The following is a 19,294-nucleotide window of genomic DNA, read 5'->3' as shown; positions in this document are numbered from 1 at the left end:
AAGAATGTGCAGTTAGAAGTGGGCTATTGATATTTGACAAAATCAGGGGCCGCAGATACCAGTACTATTGGAATGATAGAGCCCCAGTGGAGGTGGGTTTTGAGGTGCTGGGAGGATTGGGAAAATCTGAAAACAATCTGCTGGACTGGGTTTGTGCATTCTTTCCTCTGACTGCTTTTCCCAGGGGCGGGCTAAGTGTGATATCGGAAACCCGCACGACAGCAGTGGGAAGATCACTGAACATTGAAGTCACCGATGAGGCAATTATCAAACATTTTCGCAGGATGTTCGAACTTTTCCAGAGGCGAAGGGATCCATTGCAGTGTCCATTAGCTCACAAGAGGTGAGTGCACAGCAGGATCACCGAGTGGTGTGACAGCTACTGCATTTACACAGTGGGGCAGCAAAACAGCAATTATCCAGTCCTGCCACGACAGCTGTACCTCATGGAGGCTGTTGTCATGGAGAACAACCCAACAACTTTTCAACAGCAACTTCAAAACCCACAATCTCTACCAACTAGACGCAGTAGGGCAACAGATACATGGGAACACCACAACCTGCAAGTTCCTCTCCAAGTCACATGCCATCCTGACTTGGAAATATATTGCCCATCCCTTCACTGTCGCTGGATCAAGATCTTGGATCTCCCTCCATAACAGAGTTGTGGGTGTACCTACACCACAAAGATTGCAGCGGTTCAAGAAGGTGGCTCACCTCTTCGCAAGGGCAATTAGGGATGGGCAATAAATGCTGGTCTAGCCAGCGATGTCCACATTCCATAAATTTTCTCATTTTCAATTCAGTTAGGATTGTATTGGCTGGAGTTCAGAAGAATGAGAAACCTAGAAAATTCATAGAAACCTATAAAATTCTAACAGGACTAGATGGAGTAGACGCAAGAAGGTTGCTCCCAATGGTGGGTGTGTCCAGAACCAGGGGTCACAGTCTGAGGATACGGAGTAGACCATTTAGGACAGTGATGAGGAGAAATTTCGCCACCCAGAGAGTGGTCGGCCTGTGGAATTCTTTAGCATAGGAAGAAGTTGGGGCCAAAACATTGCATATTTTCAAGAAGCAGTTAGATATAGCACTTCTAGTTACCCAAGAAATACTATCCAGATTAAAATCTTGTCTAACCTTGTCTAGCATTTGGGTAACTACATAACTGATCTCCCCCCTGATAAATTACTCATACTGACCCCATCACTACTCTCCCGGCCTGATGTGACTACACCCAAGACCACTCGACTACTCCCCTGCACCAACCCAACTTGACAATCTCCCCGCACTGACCCGATTTAACTACCTCCCTGACCTGAATACCACCCTACCCACTTATTTCCTCCACCCTCCACTATGTCACCATGCTATTCACTTCCACTGACCTTAACCACTCCATCCATTCACTCATCCATTATCTAACATTAAAATTGAATGGGGAGGAGGTGGCATAGTGGTATTGTTGCTGGACTAGTAATCCAGAGACCCAAGATATCTTGCGACCCAGGTTCGAATCCCACCATGGAAGATGATGGAATTTAAACTCAATAAAATCTGGAATTAAAAATCTAATGATGTTGATTATCGTAAAACCCATCTGGTTCACTAATGTGCTTAAGAGAAGGAAATCTGCCATCCTTACCTGGACTGGCCTACATGTGTCTCCAGACCCATAGCAATGTGGTTCACTCTTAAATGCCCTCTGAAATGGCTGAGCAAGCCATTGAGTTGTATTCAACTGCTATGAAAACATAATAAAGGAATGAAATTGGACAGACCACCCAGCATTAAGCCAGGCACCGGAAATGACGGCAGGCCTTGCCAACTCTGCAAAGTCCCCTCACTAACATCTGGGGGCTTGTGTCAATGTTGGAAGAGCTGTCTCACAGACTAGTGAAGCAACAGCTGACATAGTCATGCTCACAGAACCATACCTTACAGACAATATCCCAGACACCAGTATCACCATGGTATGTCCTGTCTCACTGGCAGGACAGAGGTATACAGTCAATAGGGAGTTGCCCTGGGAGTCCTCAACATCAACTCTGGACCCCATGAAGTCTCATGGCTTCAGGTTAAACATGGGCAAGGAAACCTGCTGATAATTGCGTACCTGCCACCATCAGCTGATGAATCCGTTCTCCTCCATGTTGAACATCCCTTTCAGGAAGCACTGAGAATAGGCTCTGGGTGGGAGATTTCAATGTCTATCAGCAAGAGTGGCTCCGTAGTACCACTACACATCGAGCTGGCCGGGTACTTAAGGACAGAACTGCTAGACTGGGACTGCAGCAGGTGGTGAGGGAACCAACAAAAGGGAAAAACATACTTGACCTCATCCTCATCCTCACCAACCTGCCTGCTGTAGATGCATCATGACAGTATTAGTAGAAGTGGCCACCGCACAGTCCTTGGGGAGACAAAGTTCCTGATGGAACCATCAATTCAGCGAACACGTGTAGTTGGATCTGAACACAGGCTTTAATACTCTTACAATAGAGCCAGCCTATTCGTCGTTGAACTTCAGGTGAAATGGCAGGCTGGCTCTAAGGCACTGATCTTTATACATCGGTCCCAGGTGGAGGAGTCCTGGGCGGAGCCAAGGGAGGAGCCCAGTACAACTCTCGCGTACTCCCAGAGCGACTCCCCCTGGTGGTCGGATAGTGCAACTGCACTTACAATGGGTAGATAACGAACATATACATGGAGTGATATTGGCAACTATATATAATGTGAATCACATTCACCACAGTTCCATCTTCACATTGAGGCTATTCTGCATTGTGTTGTGTGGCATTACCGCCATGTGAAATGGGATGGATTTGAACAGTTCTAGCAACTCAAGACTGGGCATCCATGATGCGCAGTGGGCCATCAGCAGCAGCAGAATTGTAATCAACCACAATCTGCAACCTCATGGCCTGGCATATCCCCCACTCTACCATTCCCACCAAGCCAGGGGATCAACCCTGGTTCAATGAAGAGTGCAGGAGAGCATGCCAGGAACAACATCAGGCATACTGAAAAATGAGGTGTCAACCTGGTGAAGCTACAACACAGGACTACTTGTGTGCCAAACAGCATAAGCAGCAAGTAATAGACAGAGCTAAGCGATTCCACAACTAACGCATCAGATCTAAGCTCTACAGTCCTGCCACACCCAGCCGTGAATGGTGCTGGAGAATTAAACAACTGGAGAAGGAGGCTCCAGAAATAACCCCATCCTCAATGATGGAGGAGCCCAGTACATCTATGCAAAAGATAAGGCTGAGGCATTTGCAACAATCTTCAGCCAGAAGTGCTGAGTGGATGATCCATCTTGGTCTTCTCCGGAGGTCCCCAGCATCACAGATGTCAGTCTTCAGCCAGTACGATTCACTCCACGTAATATCAATAAATGGCTGAAGGCACTGGATACTGCGAAGGCTATGGACCTGACAATATTCCGGCAATAGTACTGAAGACTTGTGCTCCAGAACTTGCCGCACCTCGAGCCAAGCTGTTCCAGTACAGCTACAACACTGGCATCTACCCGACAATGTGGAAAATTGCCCAACTGTGCTTGTACATCAGAAACAGGACAAATCCAACCAAGCCAATTATCACCCTATCAGTCTACTGTCCATCATTAGCAAAGTGATGGAAGGAGTCATCAACAGTGCTATCAAGCGGCACTTACCTCACAATATCCTACTCATGGACGCTCAGTTTGGATTCCGCCAGGGTCACTCAGCTCCTGACCTCATTACAGCCATGGTTCAAACATGGACAAAAGAGCTGAATGCCAGAGGTGAGGTGAGAGTAACTGTCCTTGACATCAAGGCAGCATTTGACCGAGTATGGCATCAAGGAGCCCTAGCTAAACTCGAGTCAATGGGAATCAGGGGGAAACACTCCGCTGGTTGGAATCATACCTGGCACAAAGGAAGATTGTTGTCATGGTTGGAGGTCAATAATTTCAGCTTCAGGACATCAATGCAGGGTTTCTTCAGGGAAGTGTCCTGGGCCCGACCACCTTCAGCTGCTTCATCAATGATCCTTCCATCATAAGGTATAGAATCATAGAATTTACAGTGCTGAAGGAGGCCATTCAGCCCATCGAGTCTGCACCGGCCCTTAGAAAGAGCACCCTACCCAAGCCCACACCTCCGCCCTATCCGCGTAACCCCACTTAACCTTTTTTGGACACTAAGGGCAATTTAGCATGGCCAATCCACCTAACCCGCACATCTTTGGACTGTGGGAAGAAACCGGAGCACCCGGCGGAAACAAACGCAGACACGGGGAGAACGTGCAGACTCCACACAGACAGTGACCCAAGCTAGGAATCGAATCTGGGAGGGCAGCACGGTGGCGCAGTGGTTAGTACTGCAGCCTCATGGAGCCGAGATCACAGGTTCGATCCCGGCTCTGGGTCACTGTCCATGTGGAGTTTGCATATTCTCCCCCACAACCCACAGATGTGCAGGGTAGGTAGGTTGGCCTCGTTAAAATTGCCCCTTAATTGGAAAACAAAATGAATTGGATACTCTAAAAAATTTTTTGAAAGGAATTGAACCTGAGACCCTGGTGCTGTGTAGCGACAGTGCTACATTGTGCTACCGTGCCGCCCATTGTGACTCCATTGTGATGTCATTCGGAGACAGGTTTCAGCCACGGTTACGATTTATCAGTTATCGTTACCGTGGGCTGAAGCTGGAGGAATCAGCTGACACTGTGAGTGAGGTTAGTCCATATAAATGTGAGCACAGGAACAAATGTAATGTGTAATAATAAAGTAACTGAATCAAACGCAATTAGTGAAAAATATTCTGTATTTAAATATAATCAGGATCACAAATTTAGTCCTATTGTAATCCAGGTGCTGTTTCTGCAATCTAGCACCTCTAGTGGTTGTAGGATGGCGGCCTAGTTTCACTGGTATTGTGATGGTGTCTTGCTCGCAAATCAGCCATGATCTTATTAAATGACAGAGCAGGCTCAAGGGACCGAATGGCCTAGTTCTGCTCTAAATCCTATGTCCGTTTGTTCCTCTGTGTAAGCACTGGTGAGTACACTTTCAACTGCATTGAGGTGGGGAAAGGGTGAACCCAGTTCCTGATACCCCGGCAGGTGGGACATCAAGGAACGGGCACTCTGCAGTGAACTAGCCACCAACTGCAACACTGCTGACTGACTTTAACACAGCACGCGATGCACCCAGAGTGACATTTCAGCACAATTTCTAAAGGACATAGCAGCAACTGGACAACAAGCATAAGCAGGAAAGGGTGAAGCGGGGTAGAGTGCTGAGTACCCAGTGAGCCTGTAGGATATTGAGGTGGGATTTGAAGGCAGGACGAGGGGGGAACGGCTGGAGGATAGGAACTCCAGATGTCCGAGGTGCATGATGTGGCTCAGTCCATTTCCTTCTCGATGGGCTCAAAGAAATTGAGAACAGAGATTTTAGTTGCCATGCTATTACTATTCGACTATTATGGTCAAGTGCCAAAAAACTCCTAATAATCTTCTTCGATAACTGTTATAACCCCCGCGAGATCCACGGGGACAACCCAATTGACCTTCCCTTGGCGCTCGTGGAGTATGAGCTTCCGCGCTGACGAGCGGCGGCCCAACAGCGGAGCGGGTTGTTAATTCCCCGAGATGAAAGCAGTCCCCGGAAGGAGCCGCCATCTCAGGATGGTCCCGGCTGGGAATTGGACTGTTACTGTGTTATTGTATTTCCTAGCGTGAGTAGGAAATAAACTAGTTGGGTACCTTCAACAAAATGGAACAATGGGCTGAATGGCCTCCCTCCACACTCAATAATTTCATCATTCTGTGCTGGCTTTCCAAACTGAAACACTTTTCCATATTCCAACGTCGTAAAGCTGAACGATATTTCGAATTATGTAAAAATTTAGAATAATTGATGGCCCATTTACCTTTCTAAGTTCCAAGGGCACAGCAGGACCATGTTATTAAGTCTGAATTTTGACGTGCCATTTACCTGGAAAAGGTTATCAATTCTGCTTTCAATTTCTACCCCTCTGATGTGACCATCAATTCACTTGAGACACGAGAGGAAGTAAACTGTGGCTTTAATAGACTTACAACTGAGCCTGCCTGCGACCAGAAGAACTGAGGGAAGACTACAAGACCGCAGCACTTTATACTTCCGGTAGTGGGAGGGGCCGTGGGTGGAGCCAAGGGTGGTGCCCTGTACAAGCTCCTCATCTCCCCTGTGGGCAGAGCCGAGCACAGACAGCCCACAAGGACACAATGATATATAGTGTGAATTAAGCATTATACATTCACCACATTCACCCCCTGCAAAAAAAATCAAGTCTGGTGTGGGTGACGGGTCTACATGTTGAGCCGTTCCGGTGGCCGAGACATCCGCTGGGATCGGCGGAGCACTGGGGTTGCAGCCACTTCAGATAGCTGTGTGCTGACAGGCGGTGTGGATCTGAGGGTGGACTCCGGGTGGTTCGTTCAGAGCTTCGTTCCTGACCGGTGCGATAAGCGAAGGGGGGCGCAGGAAACCTGTAGGCGTGGGGGCGCAGGGTGTTGGGGGACGGGTGGGGTGTAGTGTGAGGGGTACCTCGGCGGTGGTGGTGGTGGTGGTGGATCCTGCAGGCGCCAGGTCCCGGAGGGAAACGGTGTCCTGACGGCCGCCGGGGTGTTCTATAAAGGCGTAGTGTGGGTTTGAGTGTAGCAGTAGTACCCTTTCTACTAGTGGGTCCGTTTTGTGTGTCCGGACGTGCTTCCGGAGGAGAACCGGGCCCGGTGTCCTCAACGAAGATGGGAGCGAAGCCCCCTTGGTAGGGCCCCTAGGGAAAATAAATAATCGCTCGTGAGGGGTCAGATTAGTGGCCGTACACAGGAGGGTCCTAATTGCATGGAGTGCGTCGGGGAGGACCTCCTGCCAGTGGGAGGTCAGGAGATTCCTGGACCTTAGGGTCAGTAGGACGGTCTTCCAGACCGTCGCGTCTCCTTTTCCACCTGCCCGTTCCCCCCGGGGTTATAGCTGGTAGTCCTGCTCGAGGCGATGCCCTTGTCGAGCAGGTACTGACGCAGTTCGTCGCTCATGAAGGACGAACCCCTGTCGCTGTGTACGTATCTGGGGAAGCCTAACAGGGTGAAGACACTGTGCAGGACTCTGATGACTGTATGGGAGGTCATATCGGGGCATGGGACAGCAAACGGAAAACGGGAGACTTCATCTATGACGTTGAGGAAGTACACATTTCGATTGGTCGAGGGGAGTGGCCCTTTGAAATCGATGCTCAGGCGTTCAAAGGGCCGGGAAGCCTTTACCAGGTGGGGCTTGTGTGGTCTAAAGAAGTGCGGTTTGCACTCCGCACAGATTGGGCAATCCCTGGTGATGGCTTTTACCTCCTCGGTGGAGAAAGGCAAATTTCGGGGTTTGATGTAGTGGGCGAGCCGGGTGACCCCTGAGTGGCAGAGGTAATTGTGGATAGCCTGTAATCGGTCGTCTTGCGCGCTGGCGCATGTGCCGCGGGACAGGGCATCTGAGGGCTTGTTGAGCTTCCCCAGCTGATATATGATGTCATAATTATAGGTGGAGTGTTCGATCCTCCACCTCAAGATTTTATCGTTTTTTATTTTGGCCCGTTGCAAGTTGTCGAACATGAAGGCAACCGATTTCTGGTCGGTGATGAGGGTGAACCGCCTACCTGCGAGGTACTGCATCCAGCGCTGTACGGCTTCCACAATGGCTTGAGCTTCTTTTTCGACTGAGGAGTGTCGAAGTTCTGAAGCGGAGAGGGTTCCGGAGAAGAAAGCTACTGGTCTCCCTGTCTGGTTCAGAGTTGCAACGAGAGCGACCTCTGAGGCGTCGCTCTCCAACTGAAAGGGGATGGATTCATCCACCGCCCGCATGGCGGCTTTGGCGATGTCCTCCTTGATGCAGTTGAAGGCCTGGCGGGCCTCGGCTGACAGTGGGAAGAGTGTGGTCTTAAATAGTGGGCGGGCTTTGTCTGCATACTGGGGGACCCACTGGGCGTAATAGGAGAAAAATCCAAGGCACCTTTTGAGGGCCCTGGAACAATGAGGGAGAGGGAGTTGTAAGAGGGGGCGCATACGGTCCAGGTCGGGGCCCAGGACTCCGCTTTCCACGACATAGCTGAGGATGGCTAGTCTGGTCGTGCGGAAAACGCATTTCTCCTTATTGTATGTGAGATTGAATTTCTGGGCGGTTTGGAGAAATCGGTGGAGGTTGACGTCGTGGTCCTGCTGGTCATGGCCGCAGATGGTGACGTTATCCAGATACGGAAACGTGGCCCACAGCCCGTACTGGTCCACCACTCAGTCCATTGCTCGTTGGAACACCGAAACCCCATTTGTGACACCAAAGGGAACCCAGAGGAAATGGAAGAGGCGGCCATCTGCCTCGAACGCCGTGTAGTGGCGGTCCTCCGGGCGGATTGGGAGCTGGTGGTATGCAGACTTCAGATCCACTGTGGAGAATCTGTGGTACTGGGCGATCTGGTTGACCATGTCTGCAATTCGGGGGAGGGGGTACGCATCGAGGTGCGTGAACCGGTTAATGGTCTGGCTGTAATCAACCACCATCGGGAACTTTTCCCCGATCTTGACGACCACCACCTGAGCTCTCCAGGGGCTATTACTGGCCTCTATGACTCCCTCACGTAGGAGCCGCTGGACTTCAGATCTAATAAATACCCTGACCTGCAGGCTATAGCCTTCTGCGAGTGGCTACGGGTTTGCAGTTAGCAGTGAGATTAGCGAAGAGTGGAGGGGGGACGATTTTTAGAGTCGCTAAGCTGCATATTTGAGAGGGGGTAGGGGTCCACCGAAGCTGAGTGTGAGGCTTCTAAGATTGCATTGAAAATCGAACCCGAGTAGGAGGGGGGCGCAGAGGTCTGGGAGTACGTACAGCTGGAAATTAGAGTAGCTGGCGCCCTGTGTTGTTAATGTCCAACGGTGCACCCTTGTATTTGAACCGAGTGCGAACCCGAGGCGAGGGAGATAGTTTGCCGTGCAGGGAAGATAGGGAGCGAACAGCATCTTACCAGGTCTGGATGCACGACGCTCTCGGTGCTCCCGGAGTCGAAGAGGCACGGTGTCTTGTATCCGTTGACCTGAACAGACATCATCGAGCTCCTGAGGTGCTTTGGGCGTGACTGGTCCAAAGTGACTGCGTTGAGTTGCGGATAGTCGGTGGCTTGATCAGCAGAGCTGGAGTGGCCCCGTGATGACTGTCCGCGGAGGTCGTAGTCGTCGAGATGAACATCGGGTGATGGCCAAGATGGTGGGCCCCGTTGATTGCACGTGGCAGGCAATGAAGAAGATTGCGTTGAAGATGGACGCCCCTGTGGATCGCACGTGTCGGATTGCGAGGAAGATGGCACCCAAGGTGGCGGCCCCCATGACTCGCACATGGCCGGCCGCGTGGGGGAAGATTGCCAAGATGGCGGCCCCCATGAGTCGCACATATCGGGTGGAGGTGGAGTTGGCAGACACGCTGCAACATTGCGGGGTCTGCGGGCCTGCGAGTTGGGGGAGCGATTGCTCTGGGACATCGGGAAAGTTAGAGGGTTTAGATTTAGGCAGGCATACCTTAGCAAAATGTCCTTTTCGACCGCAGCTGCTGCAGGTCGCGTTGTGGGCCGGACAGTGCTGCCGTGGGTGTTGGGGCTGACCACAAAAATAGCACACTGGTGCTCCTTAGTGGGTGGGTGGCCGCGCGGCGCAGGCCTGGGGCAGTCTCTGGTCGGGGGTCCACGATGGGGTCATGTGGTCTGCGGGGAATGAGTTCAAACTTTGAAACATGACCTCCAGTGAGGTTGCTACGTTACAGTGTCCTCCAAGTTCTGGGGCCCTTTTTCGAGGAGACGCTGGCGCACGTAGTTAGACCGGACCCCTGCAACATCCACATCACGGACAGTGTGTTCCATATGCTGGGAGGCAGTTACAGCCTGAAATTTACATTCCTGTGGAAGAGTTTTTAGGTCGCGCAGGTAGTCCTCTAACGACTCTGTGGGGCGCTGGCGGCGGGTAGTGAAAATATGCCGCGCGTAGACTTCATTTACAGGCTGCACGTATAGTCGGTCGAGTAGAGCGAGGGCCTTGGTGTACGAGTCGGTACTATCGAGTTGCGTAGAGATGCGATGGCTCACCCGTGCGTGCAGGAGACTGAGTTTCTGCTCTTCAGTAGTAGTGGAGGTAGTCGACGCAGCCAGGTAGGCCTTGAAGCACCGAAGCCAGTGTAGAAAGATTTCCATCGCTTCTGCAGCCTGCGGGTCAAGTTCTAGTCGATCAGGTTTGAGGGCTGATTCCATGGTGGTTTTTTTAAGTCTATTAAATTGATGTGACCATCAATTCACTCGAGACACAAGAGGAAGTAAACTGTGGCTTTAATAGACTTACAACTGAGCCTGCCTGCGACCAGAAGAACTGAGGGCAGACTCACAAGACTGCAGCACTTTATACTTACGGTAGTGGCAGGTACCATGGGCGGAGCCATGGGCGGAGCCAAGGGTGGAGCCCTGTACAAGCTCCTCATCTCCCCCGTGGGCAGAGCCGTGCAACGGCTCACAGACAGAGCCCACAAGGACACAATGATATAGAGTGTGAATTAAGCATTATACATTCACCATACCCTCTCCCACCCTCACCCGGGTCCGCCTCAGACATTTCCTTTCCCTTCCTTCACCTCTCTGTCATTACCAATGATCTTGTTGCTGAAATATACAAAATGTAGAGTACAAGTTCAGTTGGTTGAGTCCGAATATGGAAATCGTCTTAGTGAGCAGGACACTGCCGATGCTGGACTCTGAAGCAAACAGAGAATGCTGAAAAGACTTAGCAGGTCTTCCAGCATCTGCAGGGAGAGAGAAAACAGAGTGAATGTTTCGAGTCCATCTTGCATTTCATAGAAGTGGGAGAGGAAAAATAGGTTGGATAATCTATTGCAGCTGGAAGAGATTCCAAAGAAAGTGTAGCAATCTTAACAAGAGATAGATGGCCAGATGTGTGTGTATGTGTGTGTGTGTGTGTGTGGGGGGGGGGGGGGGGGGGGGATGGGGGGGGGGGTGCGGGAGTGAGAGGAAAGAATGTTTTTGCATTGCGACAGAATTGTAAGGGATATTTTAAAAAAGGGATTTAAAATGGAAGAGGAAGAATATAATCTAAAGTTGCTGAACTTAATGTTGAATCCTGAGGGCTGCAATGTTCACAATGGGAAGATGAGCTGCTGCTCCTACAGGACGCGCCGGGTTTCTTCACTGGAGCATTGCAGCGGGCCAAGGACAGACATGTGGGCACGAGAGCAAAAGTGGTGCTTCTGACATGACGGGGAGCTGAATGCTGACAGGCAGCGAATGAGGGGGAGCTGAATGCTGACAGGCAGCGAATGAGGGGGAGCTGAATGCTGACAGGCAGCGAATGAGGGGGAGCTGAATGCTGACAGGCAGCGAATGAGGGGGAGCTGAATGCTGACAGGCAGCGAATGAGGGGGTGCTGAATGCTGACAAGCAGCGAATGAGGGGGAGCTGAATGCTGACAGGCAGCGAATGAGGGGGAGCTGAATGCTGACAGGCAGCGAATGAGGGGGAGCTGAATGCTGACAGGCAGCGAATGAGGGGGAGCTGAATGCTGACAGGCAGCGAATGAGGGGGAGCTGAATGCTGACAGGCAGCGAATGAGGGGAAGCTGAATGCTGACAGGCAGCGAATGAGGGGAAGATTCTTTTCCAGGTAGCATCATGCTGGGGTTGGTGGAAATGACAGAAACATAGAAAATAGGAGCAGAAGGAGGCCATTTGGCCCTTCGAGCCTTCTCCGCCATTCATTACGATCATGGCTGATCATCCAATTCAATAGCCTGATTCCACCTTCCCCCATATCGTTTGAGCCCCTTCGCCTCTAATGCTGTATTTAACTGCACCTTGAAAAGACGGATGATCCTTTGAATGTGGAGGCTTATGGGGTGGAAAGTGAGGCCAAGGGGGATCCTATCGTGGTTCTGGGAGGGAGCGGAAGGGGTGAGGGCCACAGAAGTGCAGGAAATGGGTCGGACCTGGTGGAGTGCTATGTTAACCACAGTGAGGGGAGGGGAGGGTGCTCCTTGATTAAGGGGAAAAAACAGACATGTCAGAACCACCATCTTTGAAGGTGGCATCATCGGAGCAGAGGCGATGGAGGCGGAGAAACTGGGAGAATGGGATGGAACCCTTACAGGGAGCAGGGTGTGAGGAGCAGTAGACAAAGTAGCTGTTGGAATGGGTGGGCTTGCAATGAATATTGGTGATCAGTCCATCACCAGAAATGGAGACAGAGAGGTCAAGGAAAGGAAAGCAAATGTCTGAGGTGGATCATGTGAGGGTGAGAGAGGGGTAGAAATTGGAAGTAAAATTGATAACCATTTCCAGGTCAAGACGAGAGCATGAAACGGTACTGATTGTCATCAATGTGATGGAAAAAGAGATGTGGAAAGCGGCCTGAGTAGGACTTGAACAAGGAGTGTTTGTTGCACATAATGCACAAAAAGACAGGCATAACTGGGGTCCATGTGAGTATCCGTGGCTGCACCTTATATTTGCACAAAGTGAGACAAGATAAAGGAGAAATTATTTAGTGAGAGGACAAGTTCAGCTAATCAGAGGAGAATGGTGGTGGATGACGGTTGTTCAGGCCTCTGCTCAAGAAAGAAGTGCAGAGCCCTCAGACTATTCGGGTGAGGAATGGAGATGTCGAAGAATTGGACGTCCACAGTGAGAGGAAGCGGTTTGAGCCAGGGAACTGTAAACTGTTGTTAGGACCAAGGACATCAGAGGAATCATAAATGTAAGTTAGAAGAGACTGGGACAAGGGGAGATAGGATGGAGTGAAGATAGCAAGAAATGTGTTCCATGGGGCAGGAACAGGCTGCTCAGTGGGACTACCAGGGCAGTCCTGTATGTGGATTTTGGGAAGGAGATTGAAGGGAATTGAAGTCTATGAGGGAAGATTTCCAGAGGGAAGATTTCCAGAGATGATAAGGTCAGTTAGAGTCCTGGAAACAATGGCTTGATGTTTGGTGGTGGGTTTGTGGTCCTGGTGAGGTGGAAGGAAGTATTTGAGAGTTGGTGCTCAGCTTCTGCGAGGTAGAGCTCAGTCTGCCAGACAAAAATGGCACCACCCTTGCCTGCAGTTTTGATCACAAAGTTAAGTTTGGACCTAAGAGAACAGAGGGCAGCAAATTTAGAGGAAGACAGGTTGAGTGGCTGAGATGGGCAGAGAAATTGAGAGGGCCAATGTCGCGCCGACAGTTCTCAATGAAAAGATCAAGAACAGGTAGGAAGCCAAGCGGGTTGGCTCCAGGTAGAAGGAGAATACTAGAGGCGGGGGAAAGGGTTCACTGAACTGGGGGAGGACTCCTGCCCAAAGAAATGAGCACGGAAACGGAGGTTATGGAAGAAGAGCTCAGCATCGTGCCAAGTCCGAAATTCTTTAATGTGAGGATGTAAGGGCATGAAACCGAGTCTTTTGCTGAATATAGAACGTTCAGCATCAGAAAGGGACAGATCAGAGGGGATAGTGAATACACGACAAGCGATGGGATTAGAATGAATGGGGTCAGAGAGCCGGGAATGTGTGGAGGGTCCTGGATGGGCATTGGCGTGTATAAGTTGTTGTAGCGTGTGTTTCTTAACAGCTAAAAGGAAGAGAAAGAGCTTCTTATTAACAAAAATAGTTTAATGGAAGCAGTGTTACTAGGAATGAAAGAAAAGATTTGCTTGAAGACAAGTCAACAGCACTGATATATATACATATCTGTCTCGACACTTCTGATTTGAATATAAAGTAGTCCGAATGTTGGGGAAAATATCTGTGACTTTACTGTCATCTCTGCTGATCCTTCCCCTCCCACCTCCCTCATCATTAAAAAGCATTAATCAGAGGCTGCCTGAGAAGCAGTGTGTTGTATAGGATCCAGGCTGTGACATCTGTTTCGATACCTTTGTGAACTGGGACTGTTGCCCAACTCTCCCAAGTGACGGTTCTGCTGAAGTGGAATTTGATGGAGTCATAGAAGGAAGGATCTTTCAGCAGATTCCGATCATCCTTTCATTGTCTCCAAGACTGAAAATGCAGCAATTAAGATCATACTTAAAGCTGATACGGGGCTATCCATGAATTCACTTTCTTTGGTGAGTGGAAACAGAACAGCAAATGATTAAAGTCGTTTTTGAAGTATGTACGGTGTATTAACCAAGGGAATGGTGAATATGATAATATGTTTTAATGATGCTTGTTAAGTGAATATGTACGTACCTGCATTCTGTGAATGGCAGTTTCTATTCAAATTATTGCATGTGGCTAAAACAACGTTGCCATAGCTACGCCTGTGGCTAATCACCGATTTTTATTGGATAACACTGTCATCGGAATCTTTATTTTAAGTGGGATCAAATCAATTCCTCTCTTCTCGACGAACCTTCAAAATAATCACCTCAACAAAATTCTACACATTGCATTTTTATTGATTTAGTCATTCTTTTGTCAATTAGTCCATTTCCAAGCACATATGACTTCTAAAAATATTTTAAGTTTGCTCCACCCTCTGCCTGCGCTGCTGAGTCACACTGTTCAAACAGTTATGTGGAGCTCAGGCATTGGGAAAGTGGTGGCGTGGTGGTATTGTCACTGGACGTAGCAATCCAGGGACCCAGGGTAATCCAGCCCATGGCAGATGATGGAATTTTTATTTAATTGAAAAAGGAAAACTAAAATTTGGATTTAAAAATCTAATGATGTCCATTAAACCACTGACATAACAAAGTATCTGGTTCACCAAATCTGCCGTCCTTACCTGACTGGCCTCTTTGTGACTGCAAAAACCACAGCAATGTGGTTGACTCTAAACTTGCCCCCTCAAGGGCAATCAATGATGGGCAAGTAATGCTGGCCCAGCCGACGATGTCCACGTCCCCTAAAATAATTTTGAAAAATTTCCCCATTGAGAATGAGGGAAGATGGGATAATTACTAAGCCGCTTGTTTTCAAATAGTTCTCACAATCAGTTGAAAAGCAGACAAGGCAAACATCTGCAAATAGATCACCCACCTGCTCTGCCAGCAGCAGTCGTGTTGTATGAGTGGATCAGAAGAGGACAGAGTGGGTTATACCCTTTTAAGAAAAACCCTCTAGCTGTGCTCAGATATTAGTCTATTTAAACATGAGTGGATTTTTGCTAGTATGTCATAAAATATACATTCAACCTCTTTCCTCTGCTGCCTGTAATGTTTCAGTTAATAGATGTCAACTGAATCACTTAGGCCAGCCCAGTAACGTCTTGGAGATGTGTTCAGTGCTGGTGGTGGTGCGGAGGAGTTGTAGACAGGAAAACTGGCATTACCGGCTTGCCGGAAGTCCTGCAATCTTTAACTGCAGGCTGTCTAGATAATGGTGGGGCACCCAATCATGGAGGAAGACAGAATCGGTGGTCAGTGGGAGTGAGATTGTGGTCAGAGGCAGAAGTCATGGGGACAGGGTGGAGATGGGTTGTTGGTAGGTGGGGGAGGATGGTGCTCCCGATCACACGTTGGCATGGAGATTATATTTTGGAGCCAGGTGGACAGATCGTGATTAGGGGAAGGTCACAGGAGATTTGGCGATGATGATCTAGTGGAGTGAGATCATGCTTTGGGAGAGATCTTGTTGGTTGGGGATGGTGATTACAAGGGTTCTGATTATGTGGGAAGGGGGAGACAGATCACGGTGGTAAAGTGGTGCAGGGTTTGTGTTTACAGGTAAGCTTCTTGAGTCAAAAGGAAACACTCCTCCTCTTGCGCCATGCACAGTGCTGCTAAGGAACTTACAACATGCATCTAGCCGTTCTTGCTTCCTAATTCTTCCTGAGGCCAGGGAACTCCAGCCAACTCTAGTTAGAAAGAGAAACACTGCTAAAGTAGATGTGTGCAACCGTCTTGATCATTTGCCACTTTCCTTCTCATCTGGGTTCATCTTGGGTCGGGTTCCTCAGATTCGCAATGTTTCAATCACCCACCTGACCCAAATCTGGACATTTTTTGGGGGGACAAAAATTGTGCCATAAATCAACTTCTGCAGAGACATTGATGGTCCCCCACCTCTACCTCGTGAACCTTTTACTATCCATTGTAAAACTGATCATCCATCATCCAGTCTTGGCTGATCTTGCAGTTTTCTGTGGTGAGATATTCGAGAGGCCACTGCCATGAGCCTAGAAATTGTTCTGTCCAACATCTATTTTGTTGGACAATTCTTGGGCTATAAAGGCTCCAATATGTGGGCCAGAAAGCGTGTGAACATTTGTGAATGGAAGTGCACTGACTACCATATTGTAGGAGAGAAAAGGAACCTTTACCCAGACGTGAAACAAGCGTTATAGTTTTGCACATGCAAATCAAGGTCTAAGACATGTTTGAGGCTGACCCTCCAAGCTTGGTTTGTCCTGCGGCCTTGCTAACTTCTCTTAAGGTAACCAGGCCGAGTGATTGCCTGCTAGGAACAACCAAAAAGATAAATAACTGAACTGAACATGCCATTAAAAGTGTCTGCGACTCACAATGATGCTGCTCTTGATCTGACCACTGATCTCCGTAGCTACCCCACTAAAATTTCCAGATCCTCAACCCTCAACCTGACTATTTCTGACTCTGCAGTTCCTGGACATGCAAGCCCCAGATTTAACCCCAAACTGAGACCCCAAACTTGACCCCTGACACAACCCCCAACCCTGATTCAAGATTTGATTTCAGGACCTATGCATTGGAGAGGCCCCCTATGGCACTAGCTGTATCCTGATCTTACACTTTGTTGGTGAGCTCTGATTACCATGCCATCTTCATTCTAACGAGACCCAATTCCTGGGAACCTGGGACTGTACCATTTGGGTAAAGGGAACATACTCCAATAATGGGCATACCTGATACCTCCTACCGTACCACAAACTTTGTCACCAGTTCAAGCTCCCTCTCCTGCAATGGTCTCCAGCAGAACCAACTGTTCCCACCCTTACTGTCCAAGTCAACGCTGAATCAAGCTCCTGGCTCTATATCCTCTGTCACAAAGAGTTATTTTCACTCTCAACTTTGATCACTTCCTTCTCCACCTCTATCTCAGCCCATCTGTTGCTGAAACCCTGACTGTTCCAATGATGTACTGGCCTGTCTCGCATCTTCTACCCCCTGCCAACTTCACTGATCTGAAAGTTTGCTGCTTATATCCTTGCCCCTGCCATGATCGTTATATCCTTGCCTCTGCTCACTCATCATCATCCCTGTGCTGGCTGATCTTCTTTGGCTCCCCAAACTGTAAAATCTTAAATTATAAATTCTTTTCGATCCCTTCACAGCCCTACCCCTCAGCATCTCCGTAAAGCTCTTTCACTCTTACAATTCTTCCTAAATTCTAATTGTTTCACACAAAACTTCGGAATGTAGTCAGCAAGGGTAATAAGAGACTTCAGGGCGATGTGGACAGACTGATTTAAAAAAAAAAAAATCATTCTTAGGATGTGAGTGTCACTGGCAAGGACAGTGTCTATCGCCCATCTCTAATTGCCCTTGCGAAGGTGGTGCTGAACTATCTTCTTGAACTGCTGTAGTCCATGTGGTGTAAGTGTATCCAACAGGCCTGCTAAGGAGATAGTTCCCGGATTTTGACCCAGTGATAAAATGGGAAGACACGTGGTGGATGAAATTCAAGGCAGAGAAATATGAAGTGATACATTTTGAATGAGGAGATACATTATAAATGAAATGGAACAATTTTAAAGTTGAGAATGTTGTTAAAACACATGGGTTTTATTAATGGACGAATACAAAAGCGAAAAAGTTAAGTTAAACCTTTACGAAACAATGGTTCGGCTTCAGCGACAACATTGGCTTCAGTTCTGAGCACACACTTTTAGGGAAGATGTCAAAGGGTGAAGGTAACGTTCACTCGAATGGCATCAAGAATGCAGGACTTCAATTAGGGGAGAGTCTTGCGAAACTGGACTTGTTTTCCTTAGAAAAGAGAGGTTGGAAGGAGTTCGATAGAGGTGTTCAAAATTGTGAATAGTTTTGACAGAGTAAATAAGGAGAATGTTTTCCGAGCGACACAAATGTCAGTAACCAGAACTCACATAATTAAGCTGATTAGTGAAAGAACATTAGATGACATGAGGAAATTCTTGTTTTTGCAAAGTGAGTTGTGATCTGGAATGCACTATCTGAAAGGATAGGTGAAGCAAATTCAATCGTAGCATTCAAAAGAAAACTGGATAAATTCTTGAAGGGAAACAATTTATAGGCTTATGGAGAAAAATGAGGGAGTGGGATTGGCCGGATTTCTGGCACAGGGACAGTGGACCAAATGGCCTCCTTCTGTGCCATTGTTCTATGATTCCTCCAACCTTGGCCACATTGTTATGGCACCCTGGATTAGGATATGGTGAATTCCAGGCCCCCTTGATCCGGGGTAGCAACATAATTGAATTAACCAATAATTCATAGAAAAATACCCACATCTTTGACCCTTGACTGCCCAATAATTGCAGTTACCAAGTTTGTAACTTTAAACACAATTATTTGTTATTCGTAACAAGAACTGTAATGACATTTGCAGCAGAGACAACAGGTTAACTATTATCTAATTCTTAATTCCCCACTTGTCTCCTCCAACCTCTATACACACGCACACACACACACATGTGCACGACAAACAAACACGGAGGGGAAGAGAGGTGTGAAAATAGTAAGTATGGAAGTAAAAAGACAAGAGTCTTGTTTCAGATGGTTGTTTCTAGCACATCTTCCTTCAAGGCTTTCAGTTTGAGGTCTCGTCTTTCTAGTCTTAATTGTTTGCACTGTAGATTCATTCATCCAGGTTCTCTGTAGGTTCAGAAATATAGAAGCGCACAGCATTTCTGGAGAGAGAGAGAAGAGAGGGAGAGCAGGCACTCACAACTCCATCTTCCTTGAGCGTCCAGGACCCAACTCTCCTTTCCTTCAGCCTCTGGAAATCATTCCACTCCGGTAGGACCCAATCACCATCAATTATTATAGAATATGGCCTTTTGGTCAAATCATTGGCCACCAACCAACCATTTGAATCCAACCCCATCTCTCAGGTGCCACGGAGTTTGAGTTCTGCTGTCCAAATCTGCAGAGTTTATTATCTTTATTATGTTGTTACATTTTCAGTTCCTTATCCTGTCTGCTGTTTGACTGAAAGATATGTCCATTTAGCATCCATGGTCAAAGTGGTGATGGCCTAGCAACCTCTTCATCCCCTCCTTTATTCATGGCTGGAGG

General features: G+C 48.4%; 1 protein-coding gene across 6 annotated transcripts in view; it reads left to right on the top strand.

Annotated features, from left to right (window-relative positions):
• Window positions 1–19,294, top strand: part of rbfox1 (RNA binding fox-1 homolog 1) — a 2,164,526-nt gene that overhangs the window by 474,705 nt on the left and 1,670,527 nt on the right. For 2 of the 6 annotated variants that reach the window (XM_038821060.1, XM_038821055.1), the window contains exon 1: window positions 14,129–14,161. The exons of the other annotated variants lie outside the window; for them this stretch is intronic. In XM_038821060.1, coding sequence (XP_038676988.1) covers window positions 14,144–14,161 — 18 coding nt within the window. In that variant the 5' untranslated portion in view covers window positions 14,129–14,143. Of the gene's footprint in view, window positions 1–14,128; window positions 14,162–19,294 lie in introns of those variants that run through there. 6 annotated transcript variants of the gene reach the window in all.

The sequence above is a fragment of the Scyliorhinus canicula genome, chromosome 15 (genome assembly GCF_902713615.1).
Source record: "Scyliorhinus canicula chromosome 15, sScyCan1.1, whole genome shotgun sequence".
In the NCBI taxonomy this organism is placed as follows: domain Eukaryota; kingdom Metazoa; phylum Chordata; class Chondrichthyes; order Carcharhiniformes; family Scyliorhinidae; genus Scyliorhinus; species Scyliorhinus canicula.
Note: the sequence above shows the minus strand (reverse complement) of the source record. Positions and strands in the feature narration are given on the sequence as shown.